The following is a 17,815-nucleotide window of genomic DNA, read 5'->3' as shown; positions in this document are numbered from 1 at the left end:
TGGATGGAAGAAAATGAAAAATTGGATGTAAATAGATTTAAAGCATGCATTTCTCACATGAGAGGAACAACCCTAAAGCAGAACAAGCCTGTTAGCAGTGTCTTAAATTTTACATGCATTTACATATTTGTTTTTCACACAAAATTATCAAAGAAGACCAAGAGGCACAAGGGTAAGTTTAAAATTCCTGGAGAGATAGTTTTCAGTAGAAAGTACTGAAAAACTGGTCAGGTATGTTGTTATGTTTAGGCCATTTTAGGACATTTGTACCTGATTTGTTCGCAAGTGTACAATGAACGGCCACATAAAAACGTTACTATATTGTCTGTATTCAAGGGACTTAAATGGGACTGAAATGCATGCAACACTACAATGATTCACAATTTTTCATAATCTAAATGCTCCGTAAGGTCTGTATAAAGTGTACAAAAGTAACAGGAATGTGCTTTGACCTCAAAGTTTGCCATGGCAAGGTCCCTTTCAGGGCAGGTGCTTTCATGGTTGCCTCACCCATGGCAATGTTCTACACTGTTACATAACATAGATGCGAGAACCAGACAGACTAGGTCAGAGAGAATCCCTGTTTAATTAGACAAAGATAGGGAGTGGTTCATGGTGCCCCACCCCTGCCGCAGTATCTTTATTAATTTGTTTCACTGAGTTTAGTCAACATGCACTTGAGGTTTCAGATCATAAGACACAAATTGGAGACTCTTTCTTTCACAGAGACAAGTCACACAGCATCATGAGCCTCAGCAGGTATGCTTAAATCCTTATCGAAAACTGATCTTGTTGAGCCTTGATAGAAGGCTCTAGTTAACCTAGAAATGTTTTTCTACTTTCTTTCATTATTTGCTACTAAAATGATATTGAGCTATTCAAAATGTAAAACCTATTAAAATAAAGATAATAGAATTCAATCACCTGCAGTTAATTTAAACATGAAATAAAGTCAATAATAGTGATACAATTATGACTGAAGTAATTGTCATTTCACAACTTCTGTTTTGCTTTGGTGCACTCCAGTATAATGGCCTCACAAGGTCCAGATTAATTTTTTTAAATTATTTGGAAGAGGGCATAATGGTGCTTTTGGGCTGGCCAGCTGGTATTTGCCACAAACCTCCTGTGAGCATTACCACATGCCTGTACCACCAGAAATTAGGCTGGTTTTGATGACCATCAACTCCTCCAAAAGGAAATCCTCACCCTCCTTTACACAGATGACTGCTCAAGTCTCCTTTACATATAAGTCTGGAGCAAAAACACTGGTGTTAGTATCATTTCTAGGGGAAAAATCAGCAGTAAAAATAAGGTTTCTGCTAAAATCCACGAAACACTGTAGTAAAGAAGATTATAATCTTGAAGAGGTTTCATCTCATAAGTGCGCCTTGTCTTTTTACAACAAAATACCTTTAAATATTTTGGATATGAATGCCTCTACCTCCTAATGCTAAGGCTGTCAAGAGTCTTTTGCAAAGTGGAAAGTGCAAATGTTTCCATGATGACGTGTCTGGATTTGGAAGACAAGCGAGATTTACCTTCAGGGCTTCAGTTCATTTTCCAAGCAGGGATTTTCAGCATGCTATTTCTCAATAGAAAGCAGAAACAGAATACATAATGCAGCTTGTTCCTGTAATATAAATTGCAATAAAACAGTAATTGATCTCTAATAGATTAATATTATATACTAGGTGATACTAATAGATTAACATAGATTAAATAGACAATATTATCAGAAAAGAAAATCTTGTTACATTAAAATAAATGAGAATGTCATGTAAAAATCTCAGTGTGAGTAAATAACACTCATTTTGCCTTAACCTGACTTAAGTCACAAGTATTTGCCTGCTTGCTTTTCTGGTTTTTGATCTTATGTTGCATAATTTTTGGATTTACTTACATTTGTATTTGTTTGTTGATTGAGTTTTTGCCTATTCTATTTAATGGTTTTTGCATGATGTTTTAACTGTTTGCCAGTGTCTTTTTTAATAAAAACCTGCACTCGAATCTGCCTCCAGCCCCATTGTGTGTTAGACAATGTGCATGGAAAGCAAACAGAACTGGCACGCACACTAAACCATTGCAGAGAATCTTCTGTTTATACATCAGCATGAATTTCTGGACTTATTTGTCTTAATTTATAGATTTGTGTTGACTTTCGTTCTGTAATTTCTGATTTTTAACATTTCTTTAACGACAATATGAAACAACTGGAGTATTACAATATTTAAATGACATGTTTGTGTCTGTGTGTAAATGCAAATAAATAAGAATTTCATCTTGACTGTGTAATAAAAAGCATCAATCTATACAAATTATATGATTCTGAGCTAATCAGCTGATGTTTATATTGCTGTCCTCTTATGTATAATTTAAAAAGAACACGCAGAAGCATAAGTCTTTACTTTTTTTTCTGAAATTACTGTATTTTCAAGATTTCTAAATAAATACATGTTTAAGGAAAGCCTGTGTGAGTAAGTGTTGTGTTATATCAGTATTTGACTTCTACAGATGCCTGCTGGAACCAACGGAGGTTAGAGAATTTATAAAGCAGTGTATGCTGGCAGTGGGCACAAAAGATAGTCATGCCAGCAGCCTAGCAGATGTTCTGGTTGAGGGAGACTTGCGCGGCCATTACAGCCACGGACTCAACCGTATGGGTGTGTATGAAAATCCTGTTCCACCATTTTGTGTCCTCCTTTAGGTACGAAATGCCGTTACAGCCACGGACTCAACCGCATGGATGTGTATGAAAATCCTCTTCCACCATTTTGTGTCCTCCTTTGTGTCCTCCTTAATTCACCAACAATCTCAATTTGTTTATTTATTAAAAAACGACTCGTTAGTGCTTGTTGTTGACTCATTAGCAAAAACTTCTTTATTAGCATTAGTAAAGAGTTGTTTGTTATTCCATGACATGCAGCACCAGTGTCTCTTTTCTTCTTGCTTAAATTTAATAAAGAATAAAAATGTTAAAATCCTTTCCAGTGTCTAAAACCTTAAGCTATAGTTGTTCTCTTTACAAAGTACTAATAGAGGAAAATACTGATCTGATACAAAACTATTTCAAGCTTAAAATGGTTAAAATTAGATTCATTTTATATATATATATATATTTTTTCTAACCTTATTTCAAGTTGCCAAGATTCCTTTCGCTGTGTGAATGGTTCCTTTAAATCAACATCTGACCAACCAGAGTTAAGAATTTGAAAGCAACATTATGGTTTTAACTACAACTGACTGTTGTACAGTGTGGCTGGACTGGATAGTCTAGTTTAAGGAGGCATTCATATCCAAAACATTTTTAAATGTATTTTGTAGTAAAAAAGACACGCAGCACTTATGAGATGAAACCTCTTCAAGATTACAATCTTCTTTACTTACGACTACAGTGTATCATGGATTTTAGCAGAAACCTTATTTTTACTGTTGCATTACATTTCTTCCCCCTAGAAATGATACTAAAACTAGTGTTTATGTTCCAGATTTATATGTAAAGGAGACTCGAGCAGGAATCTGTGCGAAGGAGGGTGAGCCGGTGGTGGAAAAGGAGTCAGTGGCTACAGCGCTTGTAAATGGGAAGAACCTCCTGGGTCCAGTTGTGGGAAACTTCTGCATGAGTTTAGCTCTGAAGAAAGCACGAGACGTGGGCATCGGCTGGGTCGTGGCTTACGGCAAGTCAAATACACCAAAAATCATGAATTTAAATTATTTACAAAGAAATCTGTCAGGATATACCATATAGTTGCTGGCTATAAATTATCACTCGAGGACTAGGCACTAAATGATCATGAACAATAATGATTATTTTTTCGCTTGATTTCTTGGAGGATGCAGAGGGTTTGACGTGTAATGAATTTCTGAAGTCAGCCATGTTGAAAATCAATACATACTGGAGTGCTCCTATTTCTTCTTCTCTTCCAAATGTTGTACAATCAGTATGAAATTTGGATCACTACATCATGAGATAAGGTTTAAAAAAAGTTTATCTGATTGTTGATATCAATAATGAATTTTTTTTTACATCATTTTCAATTTGAGGTGGCTACCAAAAACAGGAAATGAGGCAATATCTCAGCAAAAGCTTGACTTTTAAATGTAATATACCCCTGATCCTTTGTCACTAAGGGTTGTGGAGAGAAAGTGCTTGTCCTCTTTAATTGCTGCTTGCAGCTATATTCTCTTTATGTTTCCTTGTTTTTCTTTTCTCTTTGTTCAGACTCCAACCATTTTGGCATCGCTGGCTATTATTCCTTGCAAGCACTGAAACAGAACATGATTGTAAGTTGCACACCATTAGTGATTGTGTTTTTGTGTGCATTAACCAGTTAAAACCAGTGAGCGAATATTTAGTGATCTATACTTGTGATTATCTTCCACTGACATAATAGTTTATGCTGTAATAATTTATACATAATAAATCTAACCATAACATCATCCACAGTAACCAAAAGGAAACATTTTTGGGGAAGTATTTTGAGACTGTTATCTTTCATCACCTTAAAACATCAGAATTTTTTTTGCACAGTGCTCTCTAACCTCACAAACCTCTCAAAGGCACAGAAACCAGTTTCTTGTCCATAAATCAGGAATACGCATGACTGACATCTCAAACTTAAACATATCGCACTAACTTGAATGCTGTAGGTAAATAATTTAAATATAAAGTAAGTTTCTGGTTGATTTCCAGTGGTTTTAATGGGTGTCTATTAGCTTTGTTTTAACCAAATATTTGTTCATGTGATTTGGGAAAGGTCTGCTACTACATTGTATGTAGGGAAAGTCAGTTCCCATATCTGTCTCTCTGAGATAATTAACACTGAGACACTGAATACTGAAGCCTGTCTCCAGCTGCTATAGGGCTCAAACATTTCCCAGACAAACATGGGTCCTCCATTATCATGTTTATTGATCTTTTACTTTCAAGGGCCTAACTGTGAATAGTGGCACTACATTTTCTTGATTCACCACTAGGACTCCTGTTTAATAAACATTCCTCTCTGGAATGTGTCTAAGTAAAAAATACCTGTATATTGTTCTGTACAGTGGGGCAAATAATTCTCAGAATCACCCCTACAGGCCAAGAAAGTCATTCTGTCAGTCAATGCTGGCTGACTCAATAGTTGTTAGCCTAAAAAACTAAGAAAACAGACTCAATTTACTGTATGAAGATAACATGAAGCTACATGAAACTCCATTTCTCCAGCTTTGGAGGACATATTCATCCAAAATTCCTTGAACGCTGACCAGTTTTCTCTATCAGTTGTACCTGCTATGACAATTTGTCTCTTTTTAGATGAGTTAAACACCATACTGAATCAGCCCACTATGAGGGTGTTGTCATCATGTTGTCCACCAAATACTCTATAATGCGGCTGGTTGAATTAAAGAATTTGACTCTGATTTCTCTTTTGCTGTGATTAGGGCATGTGCTACACTAATACCTCGCCTCTAGTGGTTCCTACACGAGGTAAAGAGGTTGGTATTCACTTTACACTCTTGAGACATCACATTATTTTTGGTATCTGTAATAAAGTGTTTTATTTTATTTATTACTGGCTTCCACATTAATGTGATTGATGTATGGATCAAAAATTGGAAGAACATGGCAACTAATGTTGCAGTATTCAAATGTGGTGCTAATGTCCATCTTTCACTCATCCTCTTTTTAGAGAGACACTAGGCAATATGCTAAGTACATTTCAAGGAATATTTTGGCCTTCCACAGTCGCTCAATTGCTGCAGGAACCAATAGTCAATTAGAAGGTGAGGCAGGGGCCTACAGGACTTGTCTTTTGACTATAGAGCTTTTTATGGTCAGTGAGGAGATTCATGCAGAAGGAGCATGTACATGAAACTCTCTGTCCTCGTGGTGGACATACTGGAAAAGCTGAAGGAACTGTTCATAGGATATTGTGTGCTCACACCTTGGGACCATAAATTTATACCCCATGCAAGCAACTTGTCAGTGAACAGGGTGAGGAATAGCATGATCTTTGTACGATCTGAAATTCCTTTCTGACATAAGAAGTGAACACTGGAGCACATCCTGTGGGATTGCCAACATATTTCTCTGGCTGTAGAATGAGCGATTGCAGGCAGATTATAGGCGGATTGCTCCTCATTAATACAGTGAACAGTATCTCCGCCTCTCACATGTAAGACTGGGGTTTGATTCCCCGACGGGACCATGCAAAGCCTTTTATTGGGGCAGTGGTGACTGAAACGGTTAAGGCTCTGGGTTGTTGATTGGGGCTCAAGCCCCAGCACAGCCAAGATGCTACTATTGGACCCTTGAGCAAGGTCCTTAACCCTCACTGCTCCAGGGGCACTGTATCATGGCTGACACCAACCACCATAGTTGGAATATGTGAAGTAAGAATTTCACTGTGCTGTAATGTATATATGAAAAATAAAGGCTTCTTCTTCTGTTACTGCTGGAAAAGGAAGCAGAAATGGTGCGTAGTGTTGCTAAGCAAGCCTCTCCAACAAGCTGGCCCTGTGCCATCAATGCCTGTAGATGCAACAGAGATCAGAAACCAGAGAGACTATGATAAGAATACAACACTTGGTAACAACTTAGTAAGAAACACAGAGTGTGTACTTCGTAATGAGTTGAATGAGCATATATATGTTTGTATGATTGTATAGTTGAGTCCTTACTGTGGTGTAAATGAGTTAAGATCAGTAGTCAGGTGAGTAGAGAGTAGGAGTCCTTTGGGCCTGTGCCGGCTGCCTGATGTTATGTTTAGTGTAATTAGAGCACAGGTATGATGCAAATAATACAAGACAGGTAGAACAGGCTACCTGTATGTATTGCCTTCAATTTCAGGTAAGAAGCATAATAAAAAATATATATCAAGATATATACCAAGATATCATAAATAAGTATACAATACACAATGCTAACAAAACATTACATAACTGGGCGGGACATAATAATCAGATATCAAAGCTGAGCAAAAGTGTGTACTATTATTTCATTTTATGACAAATTATGTTTGTGTTTTTTGCAAAGTGCACATTGGGGACAAACCCTATTAGTGTAGTAGCTCCTGCTAAGGATGGAGACAGCTTTGAGCTGGACATGGCAACCTCGGCTGTTGCTCTCGGAAAGGTAGGCACAAACACGGCTGCACACAAGTAACCAGTAAACATCGAAATAATAGCAGTGAAGCTTTATTCTTCTTACTGGATTTTTTTTCATTCTCTCTCTCTGTGTCTGTCTCTCTGTCTCCCTTTCTCTGTCTCTCTCTGTCTCTCTCTGTCTCTCTCTCTCTCTCACTCCCAGGTGGAGCTTCATTCACGTAATGGCCAATCTATCCCAGAGGGATGGGGTTGTGATGCCAATGGTCTTCCCAGTTCTGACCCTAAGGCAGTGCTGTCCGGAGGAGGCCTGGTACCTGTGGGTGGCAGTGAGACGACAGGTCTCTGTTTTAGTCTTGTCCTAACCACTTCCTGCTCCGTGAAGCTCTATAATGGCCAATTTGACATCACAAGCCTACAGCAGACTATAGCCATCCCTGTCATTACAGCATTAACACAGTAAACCAAGCTCAGTTATATAGTGAGGTTTCTTTGAAAGAGATTTAGCATTTATGGAAGGAGTCTCAGCTCTCAGCACTATGTATCAGTAAGGTTCATGACTGGGCTATGACTTGCACCTTTGAGGATGTAAGTGAGTGTGCATTGCTTTGGGTTGTATCACACCACCAAGCTGTTAAACTTCTGATTTTCCTAAACCAGCATGCTCCATATTGTTTTCTTCCTTATATACAGTCCCTTCCAAAGGTATTGGAATGGAAGGCCAATTATTTTGTTTTTGCTATATACTGAAGACTTTCAGTTTAAGATCAACAGATAAATATGAAATAATGTATCAGAAATTCAGCTTTCATTTCCTGATATTTACATCTAGATAGGTTAAACAATTTAGAAGATGACACTTTTCTTGGCAGAACATTTTTAGGTGAACAAATGTATAATAACAGGTAGTCCTAAAGTATATGGAAGTTGTTGTCCTTCAGCTGCTCCCTGTTCTGGGTTGCTACAGCAGATATTTGGCATATTTGATATTTGGCACAGGTTTTATGCCGAAAGTCAAAGGCAAAAAGTCAAAGAAGCTTTATTGTCACTTCAACCATATATAGCTGATGCAGTACACAGTGAAGTGAAACAACGTTCCTCCTAGACCAGAGGTGCTACACATAACACAGACAAAGTACAGTGACGCAGACAAACACAGAGCTATGACATAGAGATAAAAAAATTAAACTATAATTTAAAAATTAAAATTAAACTAAAAAATTAAACTATACTTAAGGTGCAGTCTTTAAGAACTAGACATACAACAGAAGTGCACAGGAAGACAAGACAAGACAAGACAAGACAGTGCAGACAAACAACGTATAGGCCCACTTTGTGCAATGAATAAGGCAATGTGCAAAGAACAGTGCATGGAGTGATTGCAGATATTAAAGCGACACATGTAAACAGGATTAATATAAATATATATAAATGTAAAGTGGCATGTGCATGCAAAACAGGACAATTTAATGTGTGTGTGTGTGTGTCTGACTTTGTCCAGCACAGTTCAGTTCTATTTTTTTTTTTTTTTTTTTTTGTGCGTGTGCGTTATGTATGTGTGTGTGTCCGTGTCCAGCACAGTTCAGTTCTCCTCTGAGATCAGATCTTGGTTGTACGTGTGTGTGTGTGTCCAGTTCAGCTCAGTTCTCTGTTGAGATGCCTGATTGCCTGAGGGAAGGAACTGTTTAACAGTCTGGTTGTGCGGGTCCGAATTCTTCGGTACCTCTTACCGGATGGCAGAAGGGTGAAGAGTATGTGTGAGGGGTGTGTTGGATCATCCACAATGCTGTTAGCTTTGCGGATGCAGCATATGGAGTAAATGTCTGCCAGACGCTGTTCCTGACGCAACCCTCAGATATTTGTCCTGGCTTGTCTGAATTAATATGGTTGTAATATCTGCATCAAGCCTGTGCCTTTTCCAGGCTTGTAACCCAGACTATTTCAGTTCTCATTTGATTTAAGGGGTTTCTTCCTTCAGTCTCCTCTAGAGAACTGCTGTTCAACTGAGTCTGGTGATTGACTAAAAATTAAAAACAGTCTAAAAACTTCCACTTTTTTCCCCTGATGAAGTCTTTGCTGTGAATTCCTCTCAATTAACCAAAATGATTCCAATAGCTTACTCTTGGTTCTGGAGCATTTGTAGCTCAACGCTTTATTGTTGTGAATGTCAATGTGGCTTTCTGCTTCTAACTTCTTTCAATCTGGCCTTCTGCTTCTTGGGGGATGTGGTAGCTTAGTGGTTAAGGCATTGAACTACTGAGCTGTGAGTGTCTACCAATCCCAGGTCTACCAAGTAACCCTCAACTGCTCAGTTGTGATAGAAATGTAAGATGCTCTGGAAAAGGACAGCTGCCACATACCAGAAATACAAATCCTACTGATGATGAGTGGGTTTGCACCTTGTGGTACTGTATGGCCTACATTTCTGCTCTCAAAGTCGCCCGATGGACTGCGGTACCTATGCACCTGTCCTGTGGAGATTGTTGGTAAAATTACTGACTGTTGTTTTTGCTTTTTAACTCACAGCACTCTTTGTTCTTATTGTCATTAATGACTTTTCTTGGTCTGCCTGTTCACTGTCTGTGGTTGTTGTATTAGTTATGTCCAAAGCTTGTGCAGTGGATCTGACTGATTTTCCTTTTTTCTCAGCTTCAAAATGTCTTGCTTTTCTCCCATAGACAGATTTCTGGCCTTCATGTTGGTTTATCCTATTTAACAACAAACACAGTTAAAACCCAGAGTATACATTCAGAGCTATTAACTGTTTAAAGACTCATTGTAACAGGACACACATGGGCAACAAGAAACACCTGTCAGTCACATGTTCCGATATTTCTGATGGGTGGAGGATGTTCTTTAACACATCTAAATGTATATATCAGGAAATGAAAGCTGTTAAAAAAAAAGAGAGAAACACTCTTGCTCTTCCAATATTTAATAGAGTTCTACGAGAGTTCTCTTTTGCATAAATGATCATGTGATGAATTGACACTATCTGTGTGTTAGGAGGTTATAAGGGTTATGGACTTGGACTAATGGTGGAGGTGTTCTGCGGGATTCTTTCTGGCTCGAACTACAGCAAATATATACGCACATGGAGAATGACTGACAAAAGAGCAAACCTGGTATTTACCTTCACATCTGTCATACACACACACACACACACAGACAGTTCCATTAACCCATCAAAATTTCTCTCTGTGCTCTAGGGTCAGTGCTTTGTGGCATTAAACCCAGAATTCTTTGCTGATGGATTCAATGACAGAATGTCTGATCTGCTGTCTCTACACAGGAACACTGAGCCAGTGAGTATTTGTATCTCATGTAACCAGAGGGAGATGTAAGCAATGGCAACCAAATACAATGACAAAATAGTTATAGTGCCTGAAGAGTTCAATCATTTTCATTCTCAGGCAGACCCACAGAGACCAGTACTGGTCCCAGGAGACCCAGAGAGGAAACATAACCAGACCTGCCGTGAGCTGGATGGCATCCCGTACTCCTTGAGTGTGGTCAAGCACATGGTATACACACACACACACACACACACACACACACATTCCAATCTATAATTGGTACATATTGTAGTACATATCTGGCTGATAAGGAAAAAGTCATGGATCAGATATCAAAGAAAACATACTGCATATCAGATCCTGTAAATGTCAGTTATTGAAATTAGATTCGGAAATGATTTCTTTTTGGAAGTGGATATGTTTTATTTATTGTATTTGTCATTTTTGCACTGGGTGTTTTGTGTACAAGAATTTAACTGTGTAAGTGTTAAAGTTACAGAAGAAAAATTTTAAAGAGTTTAATTTGTAAAGAAAACAATAACAGCTGATACTCAAATATCAGTGTGAGCAGCAGGAAAAAAGGAATATTGTGCCACCTCTATCTATAACACGTCATATTATATATATATATATATATATAAGGGGAATATGAGAGAAAAAAATATATTTATATATTTAAGGTCGTAGATGGCTGTACTGAAACTGCAGCTTAAAGTAAACCTTAAACCTTATTATAAATGTTATAGAGTATCTCAGATTTATACGATGGCAGTTTGAGACTGTATAGGAGCGTAGCGCCCTCTAGTGGACCACAGCGGAAGTGATAAATTGTTGATCAATGTGCTGTGAATTAAACTTTTTTTAAAAAAATGGGTGAATATATAAAATAAAATATTTTCAGATATTTAAAATATTTATTATGTAAAATATAATAAAAAATGATTCCCTGAAATCATAGTTATAGGCTGAAAATATAAAAGTATACATAAATAATAAGTAATACATAAACTACTAGAACATAAATACATAAATAACATAAGAATCTATAGAATTGATTCGTCTAAATTTAATGTGTGATGTAAAATGTTTAGAGTTTCTAATGTTGTCTGGAGGTCTATCTGCCATTTTATAGCTCTGTGTGTGTGTGTGTGTCATTTCTCAGAATGAGGTTGCCAGCACTTTGGGAGTGTCTCTTCTGCTGCCAACCCACAGACTCATCCAGTAAAATGGCAGCTCAGGTGGTGCTAGAGTACTTTTGGTAAATGAACATCACTTGAAATGCCTCAGTATTAAGTCCTGCTGTTTTAAGAAAGTAAATAAATAACTGCATAAAACAAACTCTCCAGACACTTTTATTTTTGTAAATTACAGGATCACTCCATAAACTTCGATGCTGTGAGACGCAAACAACACAAAGAGACTGATGAGTGTTGATCTGAACAAGTAGAAGAAGAAGAAGAAACAGTAGCCTTTATTTGTCATTTATAAATTACAGAACAGTGAAATTCTTTTCTGCACATACTTTTTATGAAAATGTGGTCAGTGACAATTGCAATCTTTAAAATATGATGTTTAACCACGTAAAATTATTCAGGAGTTACACAAAATACACAAGAGAATATTCACAAAATGTACCCATGTTTTTTATATATATTTTATTTTGATTTTTAAGCATCACTCATTTGTCTCATATAGTGATTTGGGTTTTTGGGTTTTCCACGTGATCACATTTTACACACATAATATAAGGGAAAAATCCTTGTTTTCCTTGTCAAGTGTCCAAATTAATATTAAAAATTATAATATAAAAATAAAAATTAATATAACAATTTGTCTGAAAGCATTAAAATGTCTTGGGTCTTGTGGTCAGATGAGATGAAAATTAAAAACTTGAAACAACAATTTAAGCTTTAAATAAAATACATGTTAGTGGGGTGGCAAAAGATCCATTGACCTGCATCCCTATTATCTGTATCTACATTACACCGTTTGGCCCTTGAGCAAGGCCCCCAACCCAAGCTGCTCAAGGGGCACTGTATCATAGCTGACCCTGCGCTCTGACCCTAACCTCCAAGGATGGGATATGTGAAGAAAGAATTTCACTGTGCAGTAATGTATATGTGACAAATAAAGACAAATTTTCAATTTAAGTCCTTAAATATAAAGGTGCTAATCATTTCAGATACAAGTGTTTTTCAGGACAAGGAGGTTTATAAAGTTTGGAATCTTAAAGTAAATCTATACAACATTTTAATAAATCAAACAAAATATCACTGTTATGTGTTACTGTATATTTTTCCAGTTATTCTAGAGATAACTGTATAAAGGCAATATTTTTAAAACAGCGGCATCGTGTGGTGGCACATGGAATTACAGCTAAATGCTCAAATCACTGATATTACACTTTCTATCAAATTATACAGTTCCAAAATAAATCATTATTTTAATTCTATTATTATTTTTATTTATAGTGTATTCTTATTTTTTATTAGTATTTTAGAGCTCTAGCAGGAAGAAAAGAATGTTAAAAGTGTAGTGAATTTGGAAATGACGCTAGTGCTCATATTCCTAAGTTGCTCCTGGTTACTCAGTTGCACTTGACTATATAGTGTACAGTTATAGAAAGGACATTATTACAGTCACACAATATTGAATCACCCAAATGAGGATGAGGTTCCCTTTTGAGTATCAAGGTTTCTTCTTCATATTGTCTAAGGGAGTTTTTCCTCACCACTGTCACCTCTGGTTCACTATTTAAAAAAAAAAATACAAATAAAATTGAATTGAATTTATATGTGGTTGGAATTGTGGGTTAAATACAGACTGCCAATAGCTGTGAGGTAATTACACACATTCAAAGATCTATATACAGGCTACATGAATGATGTGTTGTCTATGGCACAGTGGCCTAAAAGGACATAACGATTTCCCAGCCAGCAATGATGACTGGCAGGTAAGTTTTAGCAAAAAGGTTTAGCAAAACCACCATGTAATTCCTGTCCAGTTAACAGGTCTTAACATCTACACAACCAGAAGGCTCCAAAATATATCTCATATCTCCTAAGCCACTATGTTTCGATGTCTGGGCCTGGGCTGCACCTCGATCTAGGCAAAAATCATAGGTTCTGGAATAATTTTCCCCTATCCGTGAAGATTTTTAAATCTCAGCTGAAAATACGTCTGCATATTTAACATTTAAATTGCAAGAATCATGGGTATTAGAGATATTTGCTCTGAAATTGATCACCTCTCATATATGCAGCTTTTGTTAGGGTTTATAATGTGGTTAAAGTGTGTAGGTGTGTTGATGGTGCTTGTTATTTTACTGTTTTTTATTTTCTTAATTGTGAAGCATTTTTTTTAATTGCTTGCATTTCCTGATATAAATAGAATTGATTTGAGTTGAATTTGGAGAATAGGATTCATGGCAAACAATTGCTCAGGTGATGGTTCCTTAAACTCCAGCATAATATCTCAGTGTCTAATCTTATTCAAGGGCCTCACCCAATTCCTTATTCCACAGATGATTTTGGCTTTCAGTAGACTCAGGTGTGGTTACTGCTTGGATGGCAACCGCACCTGCTTTAAGGGCGGTGATGTCCACTGGATGTGTCAGAACAGAATAAATCTGCTGGATTTGGAGGGGATGTACTGTGCTGCATCACCTTCAACCAGCAACCCATTCAACCAGTTTAACAGATATTTGCATGATGATATCATGCACTGAATAGAAATAACTGAAGTATATTTTTTACAAGCTCTTTTAATGCCATTTTGACATAACTCCTCTTATTTCTTTAAAATAAGTCAAGCTTTTGATAGTGGAAATTCTATCATTTTGCCTCAGATTCTGAAATAAATTCTACTTCTCTTCCCCCAACTTGTTCTTTTTTTTGGCTTTTCTTGACCCCGTTCTAGTCATTACCACATTTAACAGCAAATATAACATAGATATGCAATTAAATATGTATAAGACCATTTGCATTGACCATTTATGGATCTTTGTTGGTGGTAACAGAACTGCCTCACTGACCTGTGTGTATTTTAGTACAGATGAGCAGCATGCAAGTGTGTGTACAATTTTGTGTTCACGTCATTTCCTGTTTTTTTTTCCCGCACTGTTACTCTGGAACCCGAACCCAAATTTTATAAATGGTCTTTTTCAGAGAAAAAAAGAAAAATAGCAAAATAACATGATGGAGAGAGAAGATGCCACTAAGCTGTGTAGGTCTACTTTATTTCTTTTTGTCCTGTATGAAGAGAAAGCAACAGAAAACAGGATTACAGATACTGGAAGTGTAAAAGCAGTTGATCTGTGAGGTCACACCCCATGACACCTCTTCTTATTAGCTCACACCTTACCAGCTACACATCACTGCTGCAGCTCACACCTCCAAACAGAAAGCAGTGTCACATATTTAAAGCTCTTTAATGCATGATGTGTCAGACAGCGGTTTGTGCAGCAGATGCGGTAACTCAAAAAGAAAATTTTTTCCTTTGCTTTCTAGCCTCAAAGTGGGGGAAATGCTACAAACACATTCATGTATGTTAGTTAACTGTGCTGAGTTTTTCCCTCATCAAAACACTTGAACTTAGAAGCACTTCTTGCCCATCAACTAGGTCTGTAACCTTAAACACTTGTTTTGCAAATTACGTATCTTGTTTTCAGCTAATTCTCTATATTTATTCCTTAAATTTTTGTGCTTAGTATTTTTTTTGCTATATTTTGTTAAAAATGTGTAATATTTTGTTATTTGTTATATTTTTTGTTATATTTTTACTGTAGGACGGGACGGTGTCCATCCCACTTGGGAAGGTGCTGCTCTCATTTCTTGCAGCATAGCACATAGTCTTAGAGCAGATCTAGTTAATTCGGTGACAATCCAGGGCCAGGGCCAGGGAGCAGACAAGCAGGTTAATCCAACCGTCTGCTGGCTGCAGAGAGTCGTCACTCAGGGTTCATAACATTGAGACTGTGTCTGTTCCCCGAACCAAACGAAAATGTTTTAACAATCAGAAAATTTGTTTTAGTAACCTGATTAACATAAAACTAGATGATAGTGAATGCACAGCCAGCACCTTTGATCTGAAGCTAGGACTGTTAAATATAAGATCTCTGTCAACTAAAACACTTATAATTAATGAACTGATTACTGATCAGGAGTTCAGCGTTCTTTGTTTAACAGAAACATGGATTAAACAAAACGAGTACGTAGCATTAAATGAAGCTTGTCCGCCTGGCTATAGCTATATACATCAACCGGGTCTAACAGGCAGGGGAGGAGGTGTCGCAGTTATTCATGATGATAAGCTAAGCGCCACACAAAAACCCAGACATCAGTTCAACACATTCGAAGTTCTTTATACTAACCTAACGTATGCAAGTACTAATAATAAGTTCACAGAGTCAATTACACTAATTGTTATTTACAGACCCCCAGGGCCATACTCTGAATTCCTTAGTGAATTTGGAGATTTTACTTCAAAGTTGTTTCTTTAGACAAAGCATTAATAGTAGGAGACTTCAACATTCATTTTGATAAGCCAGAAGACCCTCAGAGAACAGCAGTTGTATCCATCTTAGATTCACTAGGTGTTAATCAAAATGTAATCAGACCCACTCATAATGGAGGTCACACTCTGGATCTCATTTTTACATTCGGATTAAATATAGAAAACATAGTCACTCTTCCACAGTTGGAAGCTATCTCAGATCATTATCTAGTTTCATTTAGAATGCGTCTTAGTCACGAGATGCGCAACTTGCCGCATTAACATATGAAGCGTATATTTACGTCTGCTACCGCAGAGAGATTTACCGATAGTCTACCAGAATTATCACACATTATTGGTTCACCTTCTGACACCTAGCACTGTAGCAAAACTAACTGTAAACCACTGTAGAAAAGTGCACACCATCTACATTTAGCAGCAATGACTTCATGAATTTTTTCAATGAAAAAATTGACAATATCAGGCAAAAAATTCAGACTATTAATTTAAAACCATATTATTTGATAGATAATCCTTTAGATAATATAGCTATTTCTGATCAGAGATTAGAGTGCTTCACTCCACTTCAAGAGCCTGATCTAATTTCACTAATTTCTTCTTCAAAATCTACTACCTGCATCCTAGATCCTTTACCCACATCTTTCCTTAAACAGATATTACCAGTAGCTACTGAACCCCTTCTAAAAGTAATTAATTCTTCTCTAAGCACTGGCTATGTGCCTAAATCTTTTAAGCTAGCAGTTATCAAACCCTTGATTAAAAAACCGGACCTCAACCCCTGTCAGCTGTCTAACTATAGACTGATATCAAATCTGCCCTTTATCTCCAAGATCCTAGAAAAGGCTGTAGCACAGCAGTTATGTTCATACCTGCATAGAAATAACATTTATGAAATGTATCAGTCAGGATTTAGGCCTCATCATAGCACAGAGACAGCACTGGTTAAAGTGGTAAATGACCTGTTACTGGCTTCTGATCAGGGTTGTGTCTCCCTACTGGTGTTACTCGATCTTAGTGCGGCTTTTGACACCATTGACCACACTGTTCTACTTGATAGAATAGAACATGTTGTTGGTGTTAAAGGAACAGCCCTCTCCTGGCTCAGGTCTTATTTGACTGACCGATATCAGTTTGTAGATCTAGATGGTGACTTCTCCATGCATACCAAGGTTATGTTCGGTGTTCCACAAGGTTCTGTCTTAGGCCCACTGCTTTTCTCCCTATATATGTTACCCCTTGGTGCAATTATTCGTAAACATGGTATTAGCTTCCACTGTTATGCAGATGACACACAGCTATATGTTTCAGCTAAATCAGATGAGAGACACCAGCTTATTAAGATAGAAGAATGTGTAAAGGACATTAGACATTGGATGGCCATTAACTTCCTCCTGCTTAATTCGGACAAGACAGAGGTGCTTGTACTAGGACCACAGGCAGTTAGAAGTGAGCTTTCTGATTACAGAGTAATGGTGGATGGTCTTTTGGTTTCATCTTGTCCAGCAGTAAAAGATCTTGGTGTGATTATTGACTCTGGTCTTTCGTTTGAAGCTCATGTAGATAATATCACTAGGGTAGCCTTCTTCCATCTTAGGAATATTGCTAAGATAAGAAATACTGTATGTTGTCACTTCATGATGCAGAAAAATTAGTTCATGCTTTTGTTACCTCTAGGTTGGATTATTGTAATGTCTTACTGTCTGGATGTTCCAGTAGGAGCATACACAAGCTCCAGTTAGTCCAGAATGCAGCAGCTAGAGTCCTAACTAGAACCAGAAGATATGAACACATCACTCCTATCTTAGCCACACTACATTGGCTCCCAGTCAAATTTTGCATTGATTATAAAATACTGTTACTAACCTATAAAGCACTAAATGGTCTCGCGCCACAGTACCTGAGCGATCTTTTAGTCT

The 17,815-nt window shown here is 37.2% G+C and overlaps 1 protein-coding gene and 1 pseudogene across 3 annotated transcripts; both read left to right on the top strand.

Annotated features, from left to right (window-relative positions):
- The first annotated feature begins 599 nt into the window (after nt 1–599).
- Nucleotides 600–15,190, top strand: LOC131364706 (uncharacterized oxidoreductase YjmC-like). 3 transcript variants are annotated; one of them, XM_058407977.1, is made up of 12 exons: nt 600–759; nt 2,515–2,663; nt 3,489–3,677; nt 4,223–4,284; nt 5,428–5,481; nt 7,022–7,120; nt 7,295–7,430; nt 10,096–10,214; nt 10,299–10,394; nt 10,503–10,613; nt 11,548–11,643; nt 15,172–15,190. In XM_058407977.1, the coding sequence occupies exons 1-11, from the start codon at nt 746–748 to the stop codon at nt 11,608–11,610; spliced, it is 1,092 nt and encodes a 363-aa protein (XP_058263960.1). In that variant the 5' UTR covers nt 600–745; the 3' UTR covers nt 11,611–11,643; nt 15,172–15,190. The 3 variants fall into 3 exon arrangements, with proteins under 3 accessions (XP_058263960.1, XP_058263959.1, XP_058263961.1); XM_058407976.1 differs by lacking the exon at nt 15,172–15,190 and adding an exon at nt 11,757–12,837; XM_058407978.1 differs by lacking the exon at nt 15,172–15,190 and adding an exon at nt 11,757–12,837 and having other exon boundaries at nt 669–759; nt 2,499–2,663.
- Nucleotides 13,270–16,160, top strand: LOC131365115 (uncharacterized; annotated as a pseudogene).
- The last annotated feature ends 1,655 nt before the right edge of the window (nt 16,161–17,815 follow it).

The sequence above is a fragment of the Hemibagrus wyckioides genome, linkage group LG14 (assembly GCF_019097595.1).
Source record: "Hemibagrus wyckioides isolate EC202008001 linkage group LG14, SWU_Hwy_1.0, whole genome shotgun sequence".
NCBI classification, from domain to species: Eukaryota; Metazoa; Chordata; class Actinopteri; order Siluriformes; family Bagridae; genus Hemibagrus; species Hemibagrus wyckioides.
This window is presented reverse-complemented; position numbering and strand designations above follow the sequence as displayed.